The sequence below is a fragment of the Polypterus senegalus genome, chromosome 16, assembly GCF_016835505.1.
Source record: "Polypterus senegalus isolate Bchr_013 chromosome 16, ASM1683550v1, whole genome shotgun sequence".
NCBI lineage: Eukaryota > Metazoa > Chordata > Cladistia > Polypteriformes > Polypteridae > Polypterus > Polypterus senegalus.
Window position 1 is genome coordinate 82,321,080 of NC_053169.1, and position 24,703 is coordinate 82,345,782.

Below are 24,703 nucleotides of genomic sequence, written 5' to 3' on the forward strand. Positions count from 1 at the left end.
GTTAGGAGCAATGATTTGCTAACTGCCTCAAACTACTCAAGTTCTACATTGTTTCAAGAGTGCAACAAGTAGGCTTTCAAAATTTAAAGAATATTTTTAGAGTTACTTATAAAACAAGCTAAGGAAGCAAGCTTAAGTTCCCTGTCATTTTTTCTTTTTGTTCAGACTCTGGTCCTTTTTAGACTTTGCTGAAATATTGGAATTGTCATATGCTAGTATGCCCATTAGGTATATCTTTTAAAAATTATTTGCGCATGTTTAAGATTTATAGTCAATTGTACCTCTACCATTGTTTTAATACTTTCCACATTTAAACAAAAAATGTTGTAGAAAGAAGTAAACAGACACTTGAGAAAAAAAGAAACAGTGAAAAAAATCTTTGGAGTTTTTAAAAATACTTTGCAAAAGTAACAGTCTCTGTGCCTACTGTAGAAGAGCAGAAATGACTGGATGTGGTGAACTGATGATTCACGTAATTGCCCTATTTGTGCTCTGGTTACCATGTGCCACAATCATTCTATATGAGTGAAGCTGGGAAACATTGCTGTGTGATAACATTGTGTTATAAGTATAAATTAAATTTTACTTACTCTTTCTACAATCTTAATGAACTACTACTATTTCTGTTTTTACGTTCGCTAATTAAATATTGCCTTTCAGCCCTATGAAGGCATTGAAGTGAAGGCTTCTGTTTACTAGCTTGCATTTTTATTTTTTAAAAGTTATAAAATTCTGAGGCAATGAGTAACATTCTTCTGCAATAAATGCTTAGGAGGAAACTGGAAAACCAAGACATTGGAATTCTGTAAGCTGCTCAAACAAGATTCAAGATGTAACGCATAGAATTGCTGTGGCAATGGCAATGCATTGCATACTTAACACTAGAATTCCTGAAGCCTATGAAAAAACGTTTAATCCTGGCCCACCTTAAACCCCTTCACACCTCTCCATCAGCGTCTTTTGTTTTGTAAATGTGCCGATCAGCACAAACAGCAAACAACCTGCTACCCCATGCGTGTAAGGTTCTGGAGTTGTATAGGGTAAATCATACAGTATATCGTTATTTGGAATACATGCATTTCATTTGTGTTCTGTGTCTACAAAGATATGGGTAAGTGTAGGATGCAAGAAATGCAGAGGACATACTTAAACAGAAACTTTTTCCTTGTTATACTAATAATGACGAGATGTGTATAATGTGTGAAGACTTTAGCTCAAATAACAAATAAACACATACACTTTTAATCAAGAATATAACCAAAGAAAATGAAAAAGCAATTGATTTACATGTGTAAACACCTGTAAATGTTGGCTACTTGTTAAAGTTAGCGCTTGTTTTTTTATTATTCAGGTTTATTCTCTCAGTGATGTTCACGTGGTATAACGAACTTGCCTCTCCCTCTATGAGTTGATGCCGTTTGGTTCCATTCTTTTCACAAGAGCAGCACTGTGGCTGATGCCTGCTCAGAACTGTTTGTTGTACTGGCGATCAAAGATACGATGTCCCATGACCTCTATCAGACTGGACAAAGGCAGGACCGTAGCAACAGACAGCTTCTTCACAGCACTTTTGCTGGCTAATAGACTGCTGCACCGCAACTCTTCTTGGCACCATAAGTAAAATGGGACTTCCACCTGCAGCTAAAGATAGATAGATAGATAGATACCACCAGCTCCTTGGTCTTGCTGGTGTTAAGGTGTAAGTGGTTTGAGTCGCACCATTTAACAAAGTCTTTGATTAACTTTCTGTACTCCTCCTCCTGCCCACTCCTGATGCTGCCCACAATAGTAGTGTCATCAGCGAACTTTTGCACGTGGCAGGACTCCGAGTCATATTGGAAGTCTGATGTATATAGACTGAACAGGACCGGAGAAAGTACAGTCCCCTGCGGCGCCCTGTATTGCTGCACACGATGTCAGACCTGCAGTTCCCAAGACGCACATATTGAGGTCTGTCTGTAAGATAGTCCACAATCCATGCCACAAGGTGTGAATCTACTCCCATCTCAGTCAGCTTATCCCTAAGGAGCAGAGGTTGGATGGTGTTGAAGGCGCTAGAGAAGTCCAAAAACATAATTCTTACAGCACCACTGCCTCTGCCCAGGTGGGAGAGGGATCGATGAAGCATATAGATGATGGCATCCTCCGCTCCCACCTTCTCCTCGTATGCGAACTGCAGAGGGTCTAGGGCGTGACGGACCTGTGGCCTCAGGTGGTGAAGCAGCAGCCGCTCCATGGTCTTCATCAGATGTGACGTCAGAGCAACAGGCCGGAAGTCATTCAGCTCACTAGGACGTGATACCTTTGGGACAGGAGTGATACAAGATGTTTTTCAAAGCCTCGGGACTCTCCCCTGTTCCAGGCTCAGGTTGAAGATGCGCTGTAGAGGTTCACTTCAGTACGCGAGCAATTCGCCATGCTAGTGTTTAGATCTGACAGCGCCGTGCTGACAGTGTTTGCACCCCAAAAGAAGAAGCCTTTGATTTCAGTCTATAACGGCCATTGCAAAGTTTGGGCACATACACCATCAGCACCTTGCTACAATAATTTCTCGCAAGTGTAGCAATGGGTTCTGAAAAATGTATGATGCAATAATGTGATTTTCTTACTGTTTTGATATTTTAGGCTTCCGTTGGGTTAATAAGGAGGTTACAGAAGAACTAAGTAACACTGGATTTTGCACCTTAGATAATTTATCGTTAAAACATCTGCAAGCAGTCAATATCTATTGATGCTTAAGATAAGAACTGTTTAAATATCTTGACGCAAGGTCACTAAAGGGACAAGTGGGAAGGATGAACTGATTAAACAGCAGGTCTTTTTGGCCAAGAAAAGAAACATTTTGGCCAATCTGTGATGTCTTGATAGTTTTTATTAATGGTGGACCTTTTTTTTTTTTGCAATTAATTTCAAGCAGCAAAAGGGTATGATCAAAGTGGATCATAGATAGATACTTTATTAATCCCAAGGGGAAATTCACATAATCCAGCAGCAGTATATTGATACAAAGAAACAATATTAAATTAAATAGTAATAAAAATAAAAATAAAAAAAAATTTAAAAAAAATGAAAATAAAATTAATGTTTGCATTTACTCCCCCGGGTGGAATTGAAGAGTCGCATAGTGTGGGGGAGGAACGATCTCCTCAGTCTGTCAGTGGAGCAGGACAGTGACAAAAGTCTGTCACTGAAGCTACTCCTCTGTCTGGAGATGATCCTGTTCAGTGGATGCAGTGGATTCTCCATGATTGACAGGAGTTTGCTTAGTGCCCGTCGCTCTGCCACAGATGTTAAACTGTCCAGCTTTACTCCTACAATAGAGCCTGCCTTCTTAACAAGTTTGTCCAGGCGTGAGGCGTCTTTCATCTGTATGCTGTCACCCCAGCACACCACCGCATAGAAGAGGGCACTCGCCACAACCGTCTGGTAGAACATCTGCAGGATCTTATTGCAGATGTTGAAGGATGCCAACCTTCTCAGAAAGTATAGTCTGCTCTGACCTTTCTTATCATATGATATTGGCGCAGTGGTAGTGTAGTAAGGAGACTGTGAAAGATTGTGGGTTCGCTTCTCGGTTCCTCCCTGTGTGGTTAGCGCTTTGAGTACTGAGAAAAGCGCTATATAAATGTAATGAATTATTATTAATTATTTATCTTTACTTTCAAAAAGCATTTGATAAGGTGTGCCACATGAAAGGTTGGGCATTACACTAAAAGAAGTGGGAGTTAAGGGTGATGTTTGTAGATGGGTGCAAAATTGGCTCAGACATAGGAAGAAGAGGGGTATGGTGTGAGAAACCCTGTCATAATTGACTGAGGTTAAAAGTAGAGTTCCACAGGGAAAAGTGCTAGGGCCGCTGCTATTTTTAATATATATAAATGATTGGGATAGGAATATAAGTAAGCAGCTGGTTAAGTTTGCAGATGATACCAAGATAGGTGGATTGGCAGATAATCTGGAATCCGTTGAATCATTACTGAGGGACTTGGACACGGCATACAGGCTTGGGCAAATTTGTGGCAGAGTAAAAATGTTAAGCTTGATTACACAATGAGAAGTCTGAAAATCGAAAGTACATTTAAAGAATGATTTAGGAGTCATAGTGAACTCGACATTATCAACTGCCAGACAGTGTTCGGAGGCCATTGAGAAGGCTAACAGAATCTTAAATTATAAAGTACAATGTGTAGCTTACAAGTCCATGGAGGTTATGCTCAAGCTTTATAACACACTGGTGAGGTCTCATCTGGAGTACCAGGCTACAAACAGGACATAGCAACACTAGAAAAAGTCCAGAGAAGAGCATCCAGGCTCATTCCAGGACTACAGGGGATGAGTATTGAGGGAAGATTAAAAGAGCTGAGTCTTCTAAGCTTAAGTGAAAGGAGATTAAGAGGAGACATGATTGAAGCATTTAAAATTATGAACGGAATTAGTACAATGGATCGATACTTTTATTTTGGAATAGTTCATCAAGAACGCTGGGACACATTTGGAAACTTGTTAAGGATAAATTTCGCAGAAACATTAGGAAGTGTTTTTTTAAACAGAGACCCACAGACACTTGGAATAACTTGCTAAGTAATGTGGTTAAAAAGTAGGACTTTAGGGACTTCCAAAACTAGACTTGATGTTATTTTAGAAGAATTAAGTGGATAGGACTGGCAAGCTTTATTGGGCAATCTAGATTGTTCTAATAAATAGTCATTATCTATAATAAATTATATACCACAAATAATACCACATACTGTAAAGTATAATGGAAACAGGCAACCTTTTTACAATATTACATTTTATTCAAACCTGTCCAGAAAGAATTCAGTAAAGAGTAGATCAAAATCAAACAAACAGAAATATTCAGTAAAAAAAAAAAAAAATCTTTTGTTGTCATATTGATTCCTAGTGGTAAAGATTTTTCTCTCCAAGAACATAAAGTAAAATGTATGTTCAGAGAGCCATCTACAGAAACAAATGTGCAATAGATACCTTTAAGGCAGAAGTACTGGTCAGAGCATTTAGCAGTGTCACAAAATAACATGCTTTGCATCCATGATTGGCACTGACTCACACTTGGTGCATTCGGTAATGGTTGTGTCTCTCATACAGTACAGGCCAAAAGTTTGGACACACCTCCTCATTCAATGTGTTTTCTTTATTTTCATGACCATTTACAGCACTCCATCACTCTCCTTCTTGGTCAAATAGCCCTTACACAGCCTGGAGGTGCGTTTGAGGTCATTGTCCTGTTGAAAAATAAATGATCGTCCAACTAACCTGACTTCTGCACAACACAACTGCTGGTCCCAACCCCATTGATAAAGCAAGAAATTCCACTAAATAACCCTGATAAGGCACACCTGTGAAGTGAAAACCATTTCAGGTGACTACCTGTTGAAGCTCATCGAGAGAATGCCAAGAGTGTGTAAAGCAGTGATCAGAGCAAAGGGTGGCTATTTTGAAGAAACTAGAATATAAAACATGTTTTCAGTTATTTCACCTTTTTTTGTTAAGTACATAACTCCACATGTGTTCATTCATAGTTTTGATGTAAATGGTCATGAAAATAAAGAAAACACATTGAATGAGGAGGTGTGTCCAAACTTTTGGCCTGTACTGTAACTCTAAAGTGCATTATGGAGGTTCAATAAGGATGGATAGAATTCTGGCCAGTAGCCATTCTGCAGGTTCAGTACTACAGTAGATTAGAGAATTTGTGATCTAATGTCAATTATTGTTTGTTATGCAAATAGTTTATATAGTCTACCAACAGATTTTCTAAAAGTATGAGTCTGTGGTCCTTACTCTACTCTTTTAACCAGCAGTGGATGTGATAAGTTTTTAATTATCATTTAATCAATTTTAATAATATGTTGAACATTACAGATCATCAGTGTCAGGTTCTGGGTCCTCCAGTAGAGGGGGCTGCAGTAGCTTCACTGTCAGTCCTACTTCCTGGATCTGTCATTATGGAGTATTGTAGGGTTCAAATGCAGCAAAAACTATTGGTACCCTTCCACAATTTAAAAAAAAATAAATTACAATTTTCTGTAAACTAAGTTGAAACTTACACAAAATGAACTGGCATCCACCATTGTTTATTCAGTAGAGCAGACACTTTGATTTAGAACATATTATTTTAAAGGGCCACACGGTGGCACTGGTAGTGCTGCTGTGTCACAGTAAAGAGACCAGGGTTTGCATCCTGGGTTCTCCCTGTGTGGATTTTACATGTTCTCCCAGTGTCTGTCTGAGTTTCCCCCCACAGTGCAAAGACATGCAGGTTAGGAGGATTGGTAATACTAAGTTGGCCCTAGTGTGTGGTTGATGTGTGTGTGTGTGTGTGTGTGTGTGGTTGATGTGTGTGTGTTTACCCTGTGATGGACTGGCGTTCTGTCCAGGGTTTGTTTATGCCTTGCGCCCTGTGCTAAATGAGAGTGACCCTGTTCAGGACAAAGTGGGTTAGAAAATGATGTTATGTAACATATTATTTTAAAAAATATTCAATGGACAAAATTTATTGGGACCTCTAACCTAACATTCTTTCTGAGACAGTAACTACAACCAAGCAGTTTCCGTAGCTCTGAATACTGTAAGACTTCTGTACCTCTCAACTGGCAATTTGGACCACTCTTCTTGAACAAACTGCTCCAATTGCCTTAGGTTTGATGGGCTTCTCCCAACTGTGAATTTCAGCTTTCTTTAGATGTTCAATTGGATTTAAACCAGAACTCATAGCAGGCCACTTTAGACTGTTCCAATGTTTTCTTTACAACAGTTCTTGGGTGCTCTTAGATGCATGTTTAGGTCATTATCCTGCTGGAGAACCCATGACTTGCAACCGAGACAGAGCTTTCTGACAATGGGCTGTATGTTAATCTTCTGATTTCATTGTGCCTTCCACAGAGTTAAGGCACCCGGTGCCAAAGGTAGCATACCAGCATAGCAACTCCAGATCATTAATGGGCCTCCTCCATTTTTCACATTAGGCTTTTGATTATTTTTGGTTGTAAGCATTGTTTTGTCTTCTGTAAACATGGAGGTGCTATAATTTACCAAACAGTTCTAATTTAGTTTCATTTGTCCCAACTCCTGTTGAGCTGTTTTGTGTCTGTCTTTCAGATCTGGGTTTTCCTGGGTCTTCTATCATGGAGCCCACTTTTAGTCAGACTGCGACAAATGATGCAACATCATACTTTTGTGCTTGTCTCCTGGAGGTCAGCTTTAATCTGTCTCGATATTTTCCTTGGTTTTTTTTTTTTTCACCATTCTAACTATCCTTCAAACTATTCAATTGGGTTATTTTTTGTCTTGTGGCCATGTCTAGGAAAGTTGGCTATGGTGTCTTGGACCTTAAACTCCTTGATAATATTAGGTGCTGTGGTCACAGGAACATGAAGCTGTTTGGAGATGGTCTTGTCTGTTACTTTCTTCCTTTCCTCCTCAGACAACTCTCTTCTTCTCCATATTCAGTGTGATGTACAAAGTGACACAACACTGGTGAGTGAGGACTTTGCTCCATTTATACAGGCTGAGTGACCGATTACAAGATTGAAGACACCTGCGATATGAATTAGAGTAATTATATTTCTTGAGATACTACTACAATCCAATTTTTGACTTTAATTTCTAAGGGGTCCCAATAATTTTGCCAATACCATTTTAATTTGTTTCATTAAAAAAACAATGTTAAGTCCGAAATCAAAAGCAGAGTCTACTCTATAGGATATGGAATAAAGAATTGTGGATTCCCATTACTTTTGTCAGTTTCAACTTATCTTTTTTTTTTTTTTAAATGGTGGAAGGGTACTAATACTTTTGGCCGTATCCATATTATATAGGAATCAAATTAACCTGTCAATGCTTCCTTTTAATTTGTTAGCACAATTGTTTACCCTTGAAATGTATAATTAATAATTTCATAAAAAATGAAGAACTGTACATGTGGAAGGGTTGCAAAGAAAATGTAGGAATACAGTACTATTAATCTGTTAATTCTATGCAATTGTATTTATCACTCTCCACAATCATCTAGGAGGACATGGAGCCTATTGAAAAAAACGTGAAATCCATGGTCAAGACTCAGGATGCTAAAAAAGATACATTGGCGGTAATGGAAGTAAATTAGAACATTATCATAGTTTGTTATTGTACACATAGATGTAGTAAATCTAGCATAGAACTTTAGTATTTGCAGTGCCTTGTTAGCACCTCCTTATAAACGTATCTGAAAAATGGACAGATCTTATAACTCATGCTGCTCAGGTTGAAAACATTTTGTTAGCTGTATGTATGACATTACTAAATGCATCACTACAATGAACTTTTTCTTTACTACAAACTACTGGAGTTCATAATACAGAAAATGGAGAATCCACTCTGCCTCAGAATGTTTCCTATGGAATGATATGGTTACTTTTATGATATGTTTTCTTTGCTTTACTGTGTCTGGTGGAAAACAAGTTTACTTTTCTTTCATTCACCATTAAATTTTACTTCAGCTCATGAAACGTCTTGCTGAACCAGACATATTAGACACATATAAACAAAAGGAGTGTGAGTGTGAGAAGTTCAGACTGCTCCATACACACAACCACAGCCATGGGAGTTGGTGTGAATTCTATGGGAGAAATAGAAGTTTCTACAAGAGTGACTTGCACTTGGTGAGAAGGTACATGGATGCACTTTTAACTTTTTTTGGTGCCGCACCTCACTTCTCATTCAACCCAAGCAGACAAACTCAGCTTTGTGGTACATGCACATTGTACGTTCACACAATGAACTAACATAAGTTTGCCCGAGATGGGTTTCAGCCTGTTCTGCTCAGTTTGTGCCACAGCTGCACTCGACTACACGTCCATCTCATACAAGATATGACCTGTCCCGGACCACTTAGCTGACGCCTCTGCAAGTTCGCCAATATACTGTATTAAAACTGCTAGAGAGTCTTTGTGTTATTTTTTTGTCCTGATGGCCACACGCAGCTAGTAAATGTGGCAACAACCCTGAGAGAATTTTAATTAAAAGCGGGTGCAAACAGTTAGACAGCTCACTGAGTGTCACATTTCTAAACCAATCCAATGCCTTGTGAATGTGGTGCTCAAAGTATTGGCGCTAATTTTCTTACTGCAAAATGCAGCTGTGATTTCATTAACCTGGTCCTACAGATAGCAAGCCTCTGATTACAATAAACTATCTATAGCCGAACAGTCTCCTAAAAAGGCCTCTGTTAAGCATATTAATATGTGTTGCATGTATGGAGAGCACACTGCATGTGTCAAAAATAAACATAACCTGTTACAAAAGAGAAACCTTCCTGTAACATCAGATTATACAAGGCATTCAAAGACATCAGTGGCCTAATGGTAAATGTGAACAATACATTGTCGCAGGACAATGCTTTCTGTTGTTCACTTACAATAACAGTGTTGGGGTTGATGCGAGTTTGAAAGATATGGCAGCTATGTTTGTGAAAATATGAATTGCAAGATATGCATTTGAAGTAAGCATTGAGTCACACCCTGTCACGAGACATGTCATTTAGAAAGATGATAACAAAGAGCCAGGGAAGATGCAGAGTTTAGTACTCAAAACCCCTGTATCAAGAAATCTGCCTATTGATACCAGTACAGGCACAAACGAGGAGGATACACTACATCCACCTTCTAAATGCTCAACTAAACAAAAGTAAGTTAGCATTACTGTGTAATTGGAAATGCAAACATGCCATGTCAGAATAGAGCCACCACATTTTAATACATACTATATCCATAGACCACTACTGTACACTGTATTTGCTATTGTTATGCCGTACAGTAATGCAATGGCCAAAATGAGAGAAAGATATTGTAGCAGACAGAAGCACTTCTTAAATGTATGGAGCCAAGTAGCTCCGGGGGTCTGTGTGTGTCTGCGTCCTCTGCCACATTACTCATCACAACTTACAAATTAATTATTAAGCTTCAGTTACCTTGTTTTACTGAGTTCCTGAATGTATAACTGGCCATTTTAGCTTTTTATTTTCTCTCAGCATCAAGTCTTTTCGGTTTCTTTTTGTTCACTCCCTGAAAGTCCTTTGGTTTAAAGTGCACAGACTAGAGAAATTGGGAATGGATATTTTAGGAAGAAGCCTTGTGGGCATAGCCTTTTGACTCGGTGGATTTCAACGCTGTTCACCACAAACTTTTTAACGGGTTCTCATTTCAGAATCGCATCTTGTCTCGCGAGACCAGCTCATAGATAGAAAAATTATGCTGAATTTTTATCCTTTTCAGATCAATTCCTCTCTGAAGCCAGTTGATAAAGGGCTAGCTGTTTGTACCTCCAAGACAAAGGAGACAGAGAAATCGAACCCTTCCAATGACACCGTGCCATCAGGTGAGATGTTAGGAATATTTAGTTTTACTTATTATTTCAATATTCACTGTAAAGCAGTTCATGCTTAGATTAATTACGGAATGATTTGAAATTGTCTGTATTTTTTAACAAATTGGCGTTTGACAAAATTCTCCAAGATAACTATGATTGGGTAGTTTGGATTAACAATATGTTTCTGCCATACCTGTCAGACCTGGAAATATACCACCATCTTCCTACTACCATCCACTTTTTGAATCCACGTTACTCGGTTTCTGGAAGTTAAAGGATGGAATCCACTCTGAATGAGAAACCAGTGCATTGAGTTGACAGTTTATTATGTACACCCCCACTAGTTCTGCCTTCCAACATGTCATACTTCACTTGTAGAATATCATCACAGATTATACCACTTACTGGACTGTGTCTCAAATGGGCCATTTAAGATGTCACTGAAAATCAAGAAAACACATTTCCAGTGGATCCAGAAGCATTAAAATTGGATTGTTGAGGAGTTGAAAAGGATTGCTTGGTCAGATGAAAACTGCATCCCTTTGTATTATGCTATTGGAAAGATAAGAACTTGTCACAAGCAACATGGGTTCATGTAACCATTTGGTGTGAACAGTATAGGCTAATAGTGGCATTGTGATGGTGTGAGGAATGGTTTTACAGACACAAATTAGGACCCTGATACCCACTGAAAAACACATGAATGGGAATCCATATCTGAACATCATTGCTGACCAAGTTCATGGCTTCAATTTATTATTCAGCTAGATGATTTCAACATAGCAATGCACCATGTTACAGGACATGTATTGTCACTGAATGTTCCCAGGAACATAACAGTGACTTTTCATTGCTTCAGTGGCATACACCAGTTCCCAACTCAATCATTTTTGGAATGAGTTGGCTGTTCACGGCAAGACTGTGCAGCTGTCCAGTTTGCAGCAACTACAAAATGAGTCATTTTTGCATGATAGCACAGTCATGAGCAACATATCTAGAATCTTGTAGAATAAATGGCCATACCTGTACATACATACATGCTATTGTGATGACCAAAGAAGGCCTTGCATGCTATCGTACTCTCTTACATCAAATCAGTTAAGATTCTCCACATAGCATACTCATCTTGTAACACATAGTTGGAAACTGGAATATCCAAAGAAAACCTATATGAATATGGGAAAAACATGTACTCTCCTCACAGGCAATGACCAAGTTCAAAATCAGACCCAACTTTCTGGATCTTTGAGGCAGAAGTAATTACTGCACTGCATCACCTTCACAAGCATATACTTGAAACTTTATTTTAGAGTGTGTGGTAGAAGCAAATATAATAAAACAGTAATTAAATTCTTAGCTGTTTTACATGTAATGATTAATAGTAATAATCGCTGCTTTCCTTAGAGTGTGGTTGTATTTGTAGCACGTTCACTCACAAGTAGTTTGTTCTTTATCAGCTAAGATATGGTAGTGTTAAAATGCTGACAGAACAATTTTCATAAAGGACTGGAGTAAACTAAATTTTTTAATTTTAATTTTAATTTAGCAGGGGTGTAAAATCTGAAATGAAAATGATTGGTTTGTACCACAAAGACAAATGAATGGTGCCCAAAAAGCTGAAAACTAATATCTCTTTGAAATCTAAATTCCAAGACTGGGCCTCAAATGGGAACAGAATGCCACATGGTCTAGCATATATAGATTTTCCCCTGGGTCTTCTCCAAATGGACTAAGCCCTTTGCTATTTTTACTACATTTCTGAACGGGTTCATCTGGCACTTCTCAGTCAGGTGAAGCACTTGGTTCTGCTCCATTGTTCTTCCATACTGTTGAACTCTTTACTCTGTCTTGCAAAGTAAGGTTGAAAACCCTACATGTAAACCTCTTTTCAGCTACTTGTAACTCCAATCCCATTCTTTCAGTCACTGCACAGAATTTTAGATACAAGGTCTGGGATTCAATTGACTGGTTATTTAAAAGTATTTAAGACAACTTAGTTTCCACTGCTTTCAAATGGTGTCACACGAAACTCCAACCCCCACGGCTTTCAAGCTCAACTCCATTACAGTATATGGAGAAATATACCTTCCAGTTATGACCATTACGCGTAGAATTTCGAAATGAAACCTGCCCAACTTTTGTAAGGAAGCTGTAAGGAATGAGCCTGCCAAATTTCAGCCTTCTACCTACACGGGAAGTTGGAGAATTAGTGATGAGTCAGTCAGTCAGTGAGGGCTTTCCCTTTTATTAGTATAGATTCCCCATATATGTTCTTGCTCCCTGCTTCTCCTATACATGCCTGTCTCTCTGTCTCTTTCTCTCTTTTTTCCTTTCCAGGTTAAAACCCCTTTTGGGAACCATCTTTTCTATGCTACATCTTACCCTTAACATGTTAAATGTGAGGTACGAGTTAAGTCATAACTCACTGAGCCAGTTAAAATACAACACACAAGAGAACTCGATTGTCAGTATATAGCCACTATTGACACAGCCAGCTTTGCACACACTTTTCAGTTACCTACTATAATACCTCCATCTAGTGGATAGCCATAGAATTTTTTTTTTTTGGAGGCAACAGCTTGCAGAAAATAGTGCTATAGACAGTCCGTAGTTATGTTGTCACAAAAATGGTATAAACCTGCTGAAATTTTGAAACAACTAGATTTATTGCAGAAGTAATATTTTGATTATAGTAACAGTAATCGAGATAGTGACAATCAATTGGATGTTGTGGAACCTGTAGGCACTGGTACAGATACAGATAGCCGATCCATAGCTGTTTCTTCATCATAATGCGCCTGACTATAAGGACAGCTGTACATGGACATTCTGCCACCTGCTACTGACTGCAAACAGTCACCAAGTACCAAATGAGTTGTGTGCATCAAGTGTGGACAGTGCAACAGAACGTGTTGCATTTGTGGCAATGTTCTTCTAAACCTGCAATCTGTGTGGTGCCATGCTTCTAAGTCTGTCAGTCAAATAGAGACTTTTATTCACGATGCTGATGAACATAAAGTAATTAATAGTTTCTTTACATTTTGACAGAGTTACTTTTGGTAATAAAACCTATTTCTATATTTTTTTTATGAGTTTTGGTAGAGTTTAATATTTATCATATATCCCTATACCTATACTACAGCATCCTGGTAATTGATGGCTCAGCAGTCAACGTTTTAAAGGCACAGATGCTTGTTTTTTGGGATGCAAACCCACACCAACCCGAGTTACAAGGTATACATTTAAGGAGTGCAAAACTAACCTAAGGATTACAACGTTTGTGGCATACATGCTACAAAGTAACTGTTGTGTATTGAGAAAATGTGTGCTTTGTGACATGCTGTATCAGTTGCAAGTATCCACTTAAACAGTGGAGCTTATGGACAAAAAGGGGTGTACATGGTCATCAACTATCCTTAGTTATGCTATGACAGTCAAATGATGCTCAGTTGGTGTTACGATGTCAAATGTGTGAAAAGAGCATATTTGCCACACCCCTGCATTACCTTAACAAGTATATACTTTTGACGCATGGCAGGAATTGATTTTTGGTTTAACACTTTATTGGAAATTCTGATTACACTACCTGCATATTGGTACAGACATTGAGATTCATCAGACAAGCGGACATTTTCAGTTCTACATTTGTCTACATTTTGTGATCACATGCCCAATGTAATGTCACATTCCTGTTCTTAGCTGGCAGGAGTGGATGATGATGATGATGATGATGATCTGCTGCTGCTGTAGCAAGTCAAAGTCTGACACATTGTGCATTCAAAGAAGCTTTTCTGGACAACAGGGTTGTAAAGTACTGTTATTTAAGAATCGGTGCATTTTGTTAGCCTCAAAAAATCTGGCTATTCTCCTTTGACTTGCCTAATTAACAAGGTGTTTTCTTCTACAGAACTGCTGCTCAATAGATGATTTTTGTTTCTGACAATATTCTTTATAAGCATCTTGAAATCAGAGGAGGGATGCCATTTTTTAAGACACTGGAACCAACAGTCATACCACAGTGAAAGTTATTGAGATCACTCATCCTGCCAGTTCTAATGTTTAGTCAAACAACAACTAAGACCTCTGACAATGTCTGCATGCTGTATTTAATAAGATGAAGTCATGTGGTTTTCTGTTTGGAGGAGCAGGCTATTTGTGTTAAAAATAGGTGACCTAATAAAGTAACCACAGAATGTATAGTCTATCATATACTTACATAAGAATCATAACATTTCAGTGAGTCTGCTGGCATGAACCTTCACTGATTTTGCCTTTTTTTCATTCCCAGGACGAAGTAAATGCAGTAATAACAAAGTTCTTGCACCAGTCCGAGTGCCAGTGAAAGGATCTGAGCCACTTCCAGAACCTAAGGAGAAGAGCAGTCTTGAAGCTGCTGAAGCCTGGTTAGAGGAGGCCAGAAAGGAGGCTGGCATAAGTAGACCTCTTACTGTAAGCTCACTTGTGCAGCTTTGACTGTTAATTCTTTGTCTTCTTATCCATTTTAAAAATGTATCCATGAGTCAGTGGAGTCATGTAATCAGTCGCATACAGTATAATATAAAGTGGTTTGAAAATGTAAGTCAACCCCCTTTCAATTTTATGGTTTTACATGTCAGGTGTGATATATTGGGGGATTCTCGTACACCACCTAGGCTAAAACAGAATTATACAAAACCATAATGACCAAAACAGTAATGTCTTTATTAGACAAATACAGTTCTATAAAACCACTTCTTCCTCAGAAATCTTATCTTTTCTTTGTTTCATGCTAGGTGAGTGCAATTAATAGGAATTCTCAACCATATAAAAGAATATGTGTCATCCACTAGACATATTCGAGGAGCAATGAGTCTGAGCGAAAAACAGACACTGAAGGATAATGTTCCACCTACAAAAGTATTTAGTATGCAACAAATTGTCCTTTAAAAAAATAAAATATTTAAATGTTTCCAAGCACATCAATGGCGCAACAGTTCCAAAAACATGGTACAGTCAATGCAGTGCTTAGACTCCAGTGCTGTTAATCAAGTGCACTTGATTAGTCAATGATCAGGAATTGCAGCCACTTTAATATAAAAACGGAACCTTTGGCTGTTCACTAAAGCATTCAGGTTTGTGTTGACACCAGACATCTGCAGTGATCTCACAACAGCAAATGTTATTGCTCGTCAGTTTGATAATGCCATTTATAAAGCCATTTTGAATACAATTTGAAGTCCATCATTCTACAGTGAAAATTATTATTTACAAATGGAGGACATTTAGGATAGCTGCCAGTCTTCTCATCAATCCCATCCAAAGCTTAGACTCTGATCCTCTGAGAATTTGCAAAGAACCCAAAAGTTGCATTCAGTAACCTACAAGTCCAGACATAGTAATTGTTAAAGATTCATTAGGCTACCATCAGAACAAAAACTGAAGAATATGGCCTCCTTTGAAGGAGAGGTTGTTGAAAACTTCTCTCCTAGATGAATATGGTAGCTCTACAAAATTGAATCTAAAAAAACATCTGACATCTGGAATAATGTTCCCTGGGCAGATGAGATCATGGTGGACTTGTTTGGTTGTTAGACACAATGCCACATTTGCAGAAAACCAAACATAATTTATAATCACCAGAAACTTGCAACTGCCCTTGGGCACTTGGAGTCCCGCTATTAAAAACAGAACTTTATTTATTTTAAATGGGGAAGCCAGAACATTCTCCAGCCTGATCTGATCTGCACCCCTGCCACAGAGACCCACCACACTGAGGTGAGAATGTCCAAAAGAATATATTAAATAAAAACTATTTACAAAGACAAAGTCTAAATTAGCATAAGCCACCCACTTTCAGGGAGTTCATTGAAGAAACTTAATGATTTACTTCATTTGGTATTAATACATAATAAACAATAATAGTTGTTTCAAATACAGTGGTATCTCGGTATACGTCCTTAATCCGTTCCAGGTCCTTGGATTTATACCAAACAGGACGTATATCAAACTAATTTTTCCCATAAGAAATAATGGGAAAATGATTAATCCGTTCCCATGAAAAAAAATCCTATTGTAATTGGCATATTATACATTGATTGGGTTGTATAAAATAATTTAAACACTGCTTAATACTAAAATACATAAATACAAAAGCAATTAGATGAAATAAATGAAAATTTTACCTCACTTTACTCTTTAATAACGTCCGTTTTTCACAATCGTAGATACCGTCATTCTCGGCAAACGGTATGCAACGGCCATGTCCCGGATACGCATGCCACCAACATACTTTTCAACAATCAATTCAAATTTACGTGAAAAAACACAAAATCACGTTGTGATGATGCGGGTTTGCTGTATGCCCCCATCTACTGTCGGGGAGCCCTTGAACCCTACACCGTCGGTAATGTGCCTCGCTGCTAACTTCATTGGTAACAACAAAGCAAGGGGATGGTGAAAAAGTGCAAAGTGCTTTTATTAAAACAATCAACAAAACAAGGTGTTCAAATTAAAGTGCAGTCTCCAAAGTTCCAATAAATAATCCATAAAATCAGAAGTGAAACGTGGAGGTTAAAAACAATAGAAAAAAGTCTTCTTAAAAACAACGAGGTTAAAATACAGCAAGAAGCCCCCCTGCTAGGGGAGTCGCCCTACTTGCAGCTGACCTTGACTCTGCCTACTTCAGCTACTTCATGCGCGCGCTCTCTCTCTCTCTCTCTCAACCTCCTGTCCGTTCTTTCTTTTTCCTCCCCTTCTAGCCGACTCGCGCTTCTGTTTATCAAGATAAGCAGCCCCCAGGAACAATCACGAATGTGGATGGTCTCTCACCTGTGCACTTGTGCCACATCGCGAATCGCCCTGAGAACATTCAGCCACACAACCACCACGCCCCCTCACCAAGCCACGAGCGCGGTGTTTATTTATTTTAAAACTGGCCTTTGACAGGAGCTGTGGACCCGCTAGTTATAGCGCGGGTTGTTCACTGAATGCTAGCAACTGGCGCCCTGACGCTCGAGGGCAGTCGTGGCTTTGTCTCGAGAGATGTAACCAAAGGTAGCGCGCGAGTCGTATTCCAAACAAAGGTCGTATACCAAGCAAAATTTTGCGTGTCCAAACAGGACGTATACCAAGTTGGACTTATTCCAAAGCAGACGTATACCAAGGTATCACTGTATTTGAAATATTTAAACATTTAAATTGTAGCACACATTTCAAGTCCCAATATTGTTTCATTTTTCACCCTCTAATAGAGCTCCATATATGTCTAAATCCCTAGTAAAGTATCAAAAAACTAAAATAACATTACTGACCTTGAAATAGTCTAAAATGAAACCCTACATGCTTATCTCTGAATTCAGTTATTTGGCGAGGGCTAGGACCACCAGTTAAAAATCAAATATCAAATTATTGTCATAAATCTCAAAATACTGTAGCATAAAATGACATTCCGCATGCCTATATCACGGATACACATATTTTTTTTTAAGTTTTATGAAAAGAGCAACTTGTGTCTCATTACAGGGTTGAACCCCTGGGGTCAGTTAATGTGGCATGCATAATTCCAAGTCTTTCTGATCATCTTTGCTGAAGGCACCTAGTGCTTTATTCTTTATTATAAGGGTATAATTTCCTGCACCAAATATCATCCAGAATGGATTAAAAATTAGGTTTTTTTTGAGTCTACAGGACCAAAAATTTGGTGACCCCCAAAAAGCTTGACGATTTGCATAACTTGACATCAAATTAAGTCAATTGGTATAACATTTGTGGGGGTTTTCTTGTACCGATGAGTCAGGTGTCAGACAAAAAAAAAAAACTGAAGTAATTTCAAAGCATTCATAAGTAATTTTTATAACCATGATATATAACAAATAAATATAAGCTATTTGCATAATCCACCCCAATTATAGGGACCACTGTTGTTTGTCTGCAATTTCCTGTCATACCTGTAGTTAAGTAGTGTGATGCGTGTTGCTTGGCCAATTATAATTTCAATCATGGCGATTGCAATCTAAAATATGCATCACAGAGACAATATTGAGTACATTCTTCCAAGGTGCCTGGAATTGGGTGTTTTCAGCTTCATCTGCTGGAAACAGGAAAGGGTATTTTCTTAGGAACAGCAAGGGGATGCCTTCCTATTTTGTGTGTTGTCCTATATAAAAAACACTAATATGCATAAGGGTTTATTTTCATTTATCTGTACGTAGAGGATGTGCAGCGTATCAAATTTTTTAAAACTGCACTACTCTCCTCCGTGGTGATGTGAACAGGGGCTATAGTTTATAAATAGTGCTATTGGTGTACTGTGGGCTACCTGTGTTATGCGACTGTGGAAATAATGCAAGGAAAGGCAGAAGTGTGAATGAAGCCAAATATTTATCCAGAGTAATTCACTCACAATAAAGATCTTATTTAGAACAGCATGATACAAATGTGCAGTGTTTAGTGGGAAAAACATGCCATCTTATACAGTGCTTAACACCCAATCTACTTGGTGTTTCCAAAAGTATTCTGTCCTCCACCATGGCGTTTGGTATTTTTTTGCTTCACCTTAATAGAATGGGAGTTTGTCGCCAATATAGAAGTCTCTTTTTGTTTGATGTGCTCTGAATAAATGGCAAAGGTTAGGGCTAAGCCTTAGTTGATCTAAGAGCACTTTGCTATCAATATTACCCTGCTGTGATATCTTGCTACAGAGGCAAATTTTATGATTTAGTATATATCTCCTCCTACAAATATAATGCATAATTTTTCCCAGGATGTGTGGATTTTCCTTGTATATTTTAAAGATATGTTGGGTATGTTGCATTGTGACTGTCATTTGGCGCAGTGGGTGTGCATTGTGGTGGACTAGCATCCCATCTGGGGCGACTTTCCTTTTTTTGACCAAGTACTGCGGTGATCCCATGAGCCTGAGATGATAAGCAGGTTACAAAATTGATAAATGGTTATTATAAAAGAACTAGCTGTAAATTCCTAAGACAGTGGGCCTTGGTTATAGTGCTGTTACTCAGATGTATCAGAAGTAATATGTAACTAACTGAGTACTTTTCTGTATACGATATCTGTTATTTTTTATTAGGGTTAATATTAATTCAGTGGAGCTCATTACACTTGAATATGCAATATATAATTGCCCATGAGTAAAACATATGTGCTTTAGATCAATTCTTGCTTTGCTGAATAACTGAACTTGGCTTTTGTTGATAGTAATTGGAAAACACAATTTCACAGAAAACTGTATTATTTTTAATTCAAACAGGTAGTTTGTAAGAATTATTAGAATATTGGGTATGAATATAATTATACCCTGTAGCACATTCTGTAGAAATAGTAGCTTCAATTGGATTTGAACGTAACACTTTGTTTAGGTCAAAAGCATTGAATTGTAGTTTACTCTAACTTATTACATACATCATTGATGTTAATGGGCTGTGCATTTACATAACCTATTCAGTAAATTGAACATTTTAAGCATTTGTACTATTGTGGAAATTTGCCTTAATATAGCTAGCTGCTTTATAGTACCCCACATGTACAGCATTATCTGCAGCTGGACATCTGCTTTAAGCAAAGAGACTTATTTACTCAGCGCAAGCAGACCAAAATAGGTGCCCGCTGATCACGATTTTATTGGGGGCATTACTCCTGCCCCCCTCCAGCTGCTAACCCTTGTGGGAATATGGTGATCATCAGCAGCAAGTGCTCTTTTCACTGTACCTTGAATATATCACCATGGAAATTCGTGCGTTTGTTATTTTGGTTCATCTACGCTATAGTTACCTTTAACTGTATTGTTTATATGAGTGTTTGCTATATCTACTTATATCACTTACTTACCCACGTGTACAGCCTTACCTGGATGTGGACAGCTGCCTCACGCAGTAGACCAAATGCTTGTCTTCAGACTTATGCTATACCCGTGCCAAACACCAAAGCAGGTGTCTACTCACTGTGCTGCTTTCTACTGAAGACGTCTCCTCTCTGCTACTAACCCCTGTGGGAATGTGGCAATCACCCACACCACAACAATATACATTGACCCAATCAAGCAATATAAAATCTATATTATTATTATAAAGCAAAATTTATAAAAACACGGTAAAACCGATGGTAGCAAAAATAATCTTAAAAGGTTAGCAAATGTATTTGAAAAAGAGTTTTATTTAAAAAATGCTTATGTAGAAAATACAGATGATGGGAGATGAGTCTTTCCAAGTCTAGGTGCAGAGCTGCTTTCGAATTTCTTCAGTCTGCAGAGGTCTTGCCAGTTTCTTACAGTTCTTCTTTATTTTGTTATTCCCTGCTCTGCTCTCCCTCTCCTGTGCAGCATGCATCCTAAAGTTAAAGGCCATAAAGAGTGATCTAAAAGATACAAGGTTCAACTCCGTAAAAATACAGAGTTTAAAATCAGTCAGTAGCAATCGTTTAAAAAGTTTTTCTATAGTGAGATTTAGAGTCCACAGTTTAAATGTTTACAGAGGCTCTGCTGAAGTAAAGAAGAAGGTGTAGGTTTTTAGTTTCTGGCTGTTCACTCAGGTGTCCAAATTGCTGGCAGGTTAATCAATATTACCTCACACAGTTCCAATTTTGAATTGCTTGCAGTGTAAGCTCCTGTTTCATATATTGCTATTTCATATTTCAGTATTGTGAGTTTTAAACATTTTTTCTTTATATAGTCTATTTCTATTCCCATACAGCATTGTACAATAAAGAACAGATGAAATGAAGTAATACTGTGAAATTTTGTATGTCCACCTCCTCTGTGTTCTGTACATGAGGGACTGTTTTACTGAGCTGTGCAAGCTTTTGAACTGACAAAGACATCATGTCGCTCCTTGCTTGTGTTGTACCCAGGGTTTCAAGTGTTTCTGCTTTTTGAACTAGTGCGGCGTGGCATATCACAGCCTGACCAGCAAGGAGACACACCGGTTCCCTGCAATATTGCATTCATTTCACCACTAAGGGCCTCCCTGTCCCTCACACCATTCTTCAAAATAAAACATGAGGAAGATGTACTGTGTGTAAGCTTGCTTGACAATCCAAGTGAGAGAATATCGCCCCACTCCACTGAATTTGTGCATTTTTTTTATTTTTTTTATTTTTATTGTGCATTTCGAGGAGTAAAGCCTTATTTATACTTAACTGCATGAAGCCAGCATTCAGACCACAACACAAAGCTCACGTGCACTCTGTCAGCAACCATAACATATTTACAGTATACTTGTTATGGCCCGTTCAATCTTTCCCCAAGTCAGTAGGTGACAGTTTGGTCAATGTTATGTACCTAACAATGTCACAGCCAAGGCAATGTTGACTCTGCTGATGGATAACGAGTTGTGCCTGCTATTACTTACTCTAAGAGGGAGAAGGTGGAATGTCAGACTCATTAACTAAAGTGATGAAAAATGGGCGAGCATAATATTCTTGTGAGTGGGGTAACGTACATGGCGAACAGATGTATTTCAAATAATTTTGCATGCCTCTCTTACATTTTAATGATCTGCTGCATCATATTCTGGCCACCATTGATCATTCTGGCATTCACGTGACCAGCCTCTCTTTGAAACTCACCACTTTGGATACATGGTGCCACATCCACATTGCCGCATGGGCGCGCCTCTGTGTCTGCCATTATTTTCGCCACATATCAAGTATAAACCAGGCTGAAGAAGCCAACAGAATGTGGAGTGCTGCATATGCCCAATGACGCAATTTGCTAAACATGTCTTCTATGAGCTTCACTGAAGTTTCGTCCTCCCTGTTTGCTTCGGGTATTGGTCTTCATTTGTATAAAGTGGCAGCCTCATTTCTCTACACAATTCCTTGTATTTCTTCTCAGCACTCACCTGAACAAGAACATGCTGCCTAAGATGGTTCGTCCTGCTTCCACTTCAAAACTGGTCCCGCCCACACGCAGCCGACATGGCATTTCTCGATTCCTATTCGTCCTCTTCCAAACCCTTCCTTACGCTGCCTGCAGCTCCTCTTCAAAACCGGTCCCGCCCACACGCAGCCGACATGGCATTTCTCGATTCCTATTCATCCTCTTCCAAACCCTTCCCCACGCTGCCTGCGTTCTCCCATAAACCTTGCAATTTTCATTATACTGCGACGGTTGTTTCCTAAGCCTTTGTTATAAAATGATCGACAGTATCTTCTATGTCAACGGGTTTTTGTATAACGACATCTCTATTCCAGGATCCGGCAACTGCCTCTCTTATATATACTTCTCTTCTGGTTCGTCCTGCTTCCTCTTCAAAACTGGTCCCGCCCACACGCAGCTGACACGGCATTTCTCAAATCCTATTCGTCCTCTTCCAAACCATTCCCCATGCTGCCTGCAGCCTCCCATACACCTTGCTATTTTCGTTATACTGCGACGGTTGTTTCCTAAGCCTTTGTTATAAAATGAACGACAGTATCTTCTCTGTCGATGGGTTTTTGTACAACGTCATCTCTATTCCGGGATCCGGCAACTGCCTGTTCCTTTCAGTGGGTTATTTCTTGACACAAACGGTTCACAAAGGCAATGCACCGTTTTCTGTTACAAATCTTACACCACCGTATGCTATGGCGGGTGTCGGCTATCTAGTGACAAATCTTGACAAATTAAAAAAAAAGCATGGGGTGGATAATTTTCTTTTTTATAACAGCACCACATTTCAAACAAATCAGTCAATGTGTTTTTCAGCTTTTGGGGTATTTAGTTTTTCTATTGTGAGCTGATTACCCCTAAATATTGATATATCGAAATATCCTTTTATTAGCAAACAGCTACTGCCCCAGATGTACCATCCTGCCAAATATCAGCTTTTTAACTAAATAGGAAATAGTGTTTTTTTTTTTGATGGATGAATGAGTGAATTAGTCAGTCAACTTTTTTTTGATAAGTGACTCTAGTGGTACTGCTGTCTTGCTGTGTTAGATCTAACTGCAGCATTTGATACGGTTGATTGTGATGTCCTTATCACCCGTATACAAGGAACTGCTTTGGATTGATTAATCAGTCATCCCTTGCTCATCTTCAGCTAGTCCAGAACACTGCTGCCAGGCTTCTAACAGGCACAAAAAAACAGAATCACATCACACTAGTCTTAGCTTCTCTTTACTGGCTTCCTGTTCGCTACAGGATTGAGTTAAAAATTTTACTGTTTGTTTTTAAGTTGCTGGATGGTTTAGCCTCCTTTTAACTGATCTCTTAAAACCTTACACTTCTCAACAATCACTGAGGCCCTCTGACCAGAAGTTATTGGTTACGCAGAGTTGTATGTAGACTTAAGCTTAGAGGGGACTGTGCTTTTGCAGTAACTGCCTGCCCATATGGGTTGGAATAGTCTAGTTAAATAGACAGATGAACAATGTCATTATCAAAACAATTGAAAATAATGCAGTTATAATAATGGGTTCTTCCATTCATTTATATGTGAACAAATTTGTGTTGAAATAAAGTGTTTTATTTTATATACTCAAATTTAGTATTTAAGGATATTATTGTAAAATGAAATATTACTTGTACCAACTGAGACAATGCAAAAGTAAAACTAACACAACTACAATCCTGGAAATACTCTGCAGAATGCTATATTTATGCACCTCATCAATCCTTCCTCAACTATGTTTTATATACTTTTGTCACCTTTTTAAACCAACAGAAAATAAAACACTTTTATCAAGTAATTACAATTTTCAATTCTTTTTCTGTAGGATCTGACAGCATCTCAGATGGAACAGCTGCAGCAGAGGGCCGAGTATCTAAAACAGCAACGTGACAGGCTGTTAGCTATGAAAAAAGACCAGAAACCCAAAGAGACAACAGAAAGTCTACCATTGACTGAGACTAAGCAGGTGAGAAACTGCATAAAGATAATAAATCCAAATTTTGTCATCACATCTTTGAATTAGGTGGGTTAGTGAAGTATCTAATTTTTGTTTGGTCCCGTTTCTTAACAGAGTTCAGTCTCTGGCTATTCTCTTAAAACAGGCTAACAATGGATGAGATTAGGTGCCAAATTCTGGCATAGGTCACTGCCTTTTTTAAGTGGTAGACCGGGCTTACTATTTCATTTGTAGGATGTTTAAAGAAGTTTTGTGTAAAAAAAAAGAAAAATTAAAAATGTATTTTCTGTGCATTAATGTCATTTTCCATGAAGCTAAAGACTTCTATGTTTATTTTTTTATCATTACATTTTGCTTATGCAATAAAATTTTTTCATACAGTAAAGTATTTATAATCGTCGGGCACAATATTTATATTTTAACACATATCCATTCACTTTCCAAAGCCCATAAAGATGTGGCAAGAACCTGCAAAGTGACGCGTATTCATAGGTACACAAACTAACTGACCAAACGT

General features: G+C 38.4%; 1 protein-coding gene across 2 annotated transcripts in view; it reads left to right on the plus strand.

Annotated features, from left to right (window-relative positions):
- cfap36 (cilia and flagella associated protein 36) overlaps nucleotides 1-24,703 on the plus strand; it is a 109,648-nt gene that overhangs the window by 70,949 nt on the left and 13,996 nt on the right. For both annotated transcript variants that reach the window (XM_039738314.1, XM_039738315.1), the window contains exons 7-9: nucleotides 10,272-10,374; nucleotides 14,654-14,814; nucleotides 24,055-24,195. In XM_039738314.1, the coding sequence (XP_039594248.1) occupies nucleotides 10,272-10,374; nucleotides 14,654-14,814; nucleotides 24,055-24,195 (405 nt within the window). The remainder of the gene's footprint in view (nucleotides 1-10,271; nucleotides 10,375-14,653; nucleotides 14,815-24,054; nucleotides 24,196-24,703) is intronic.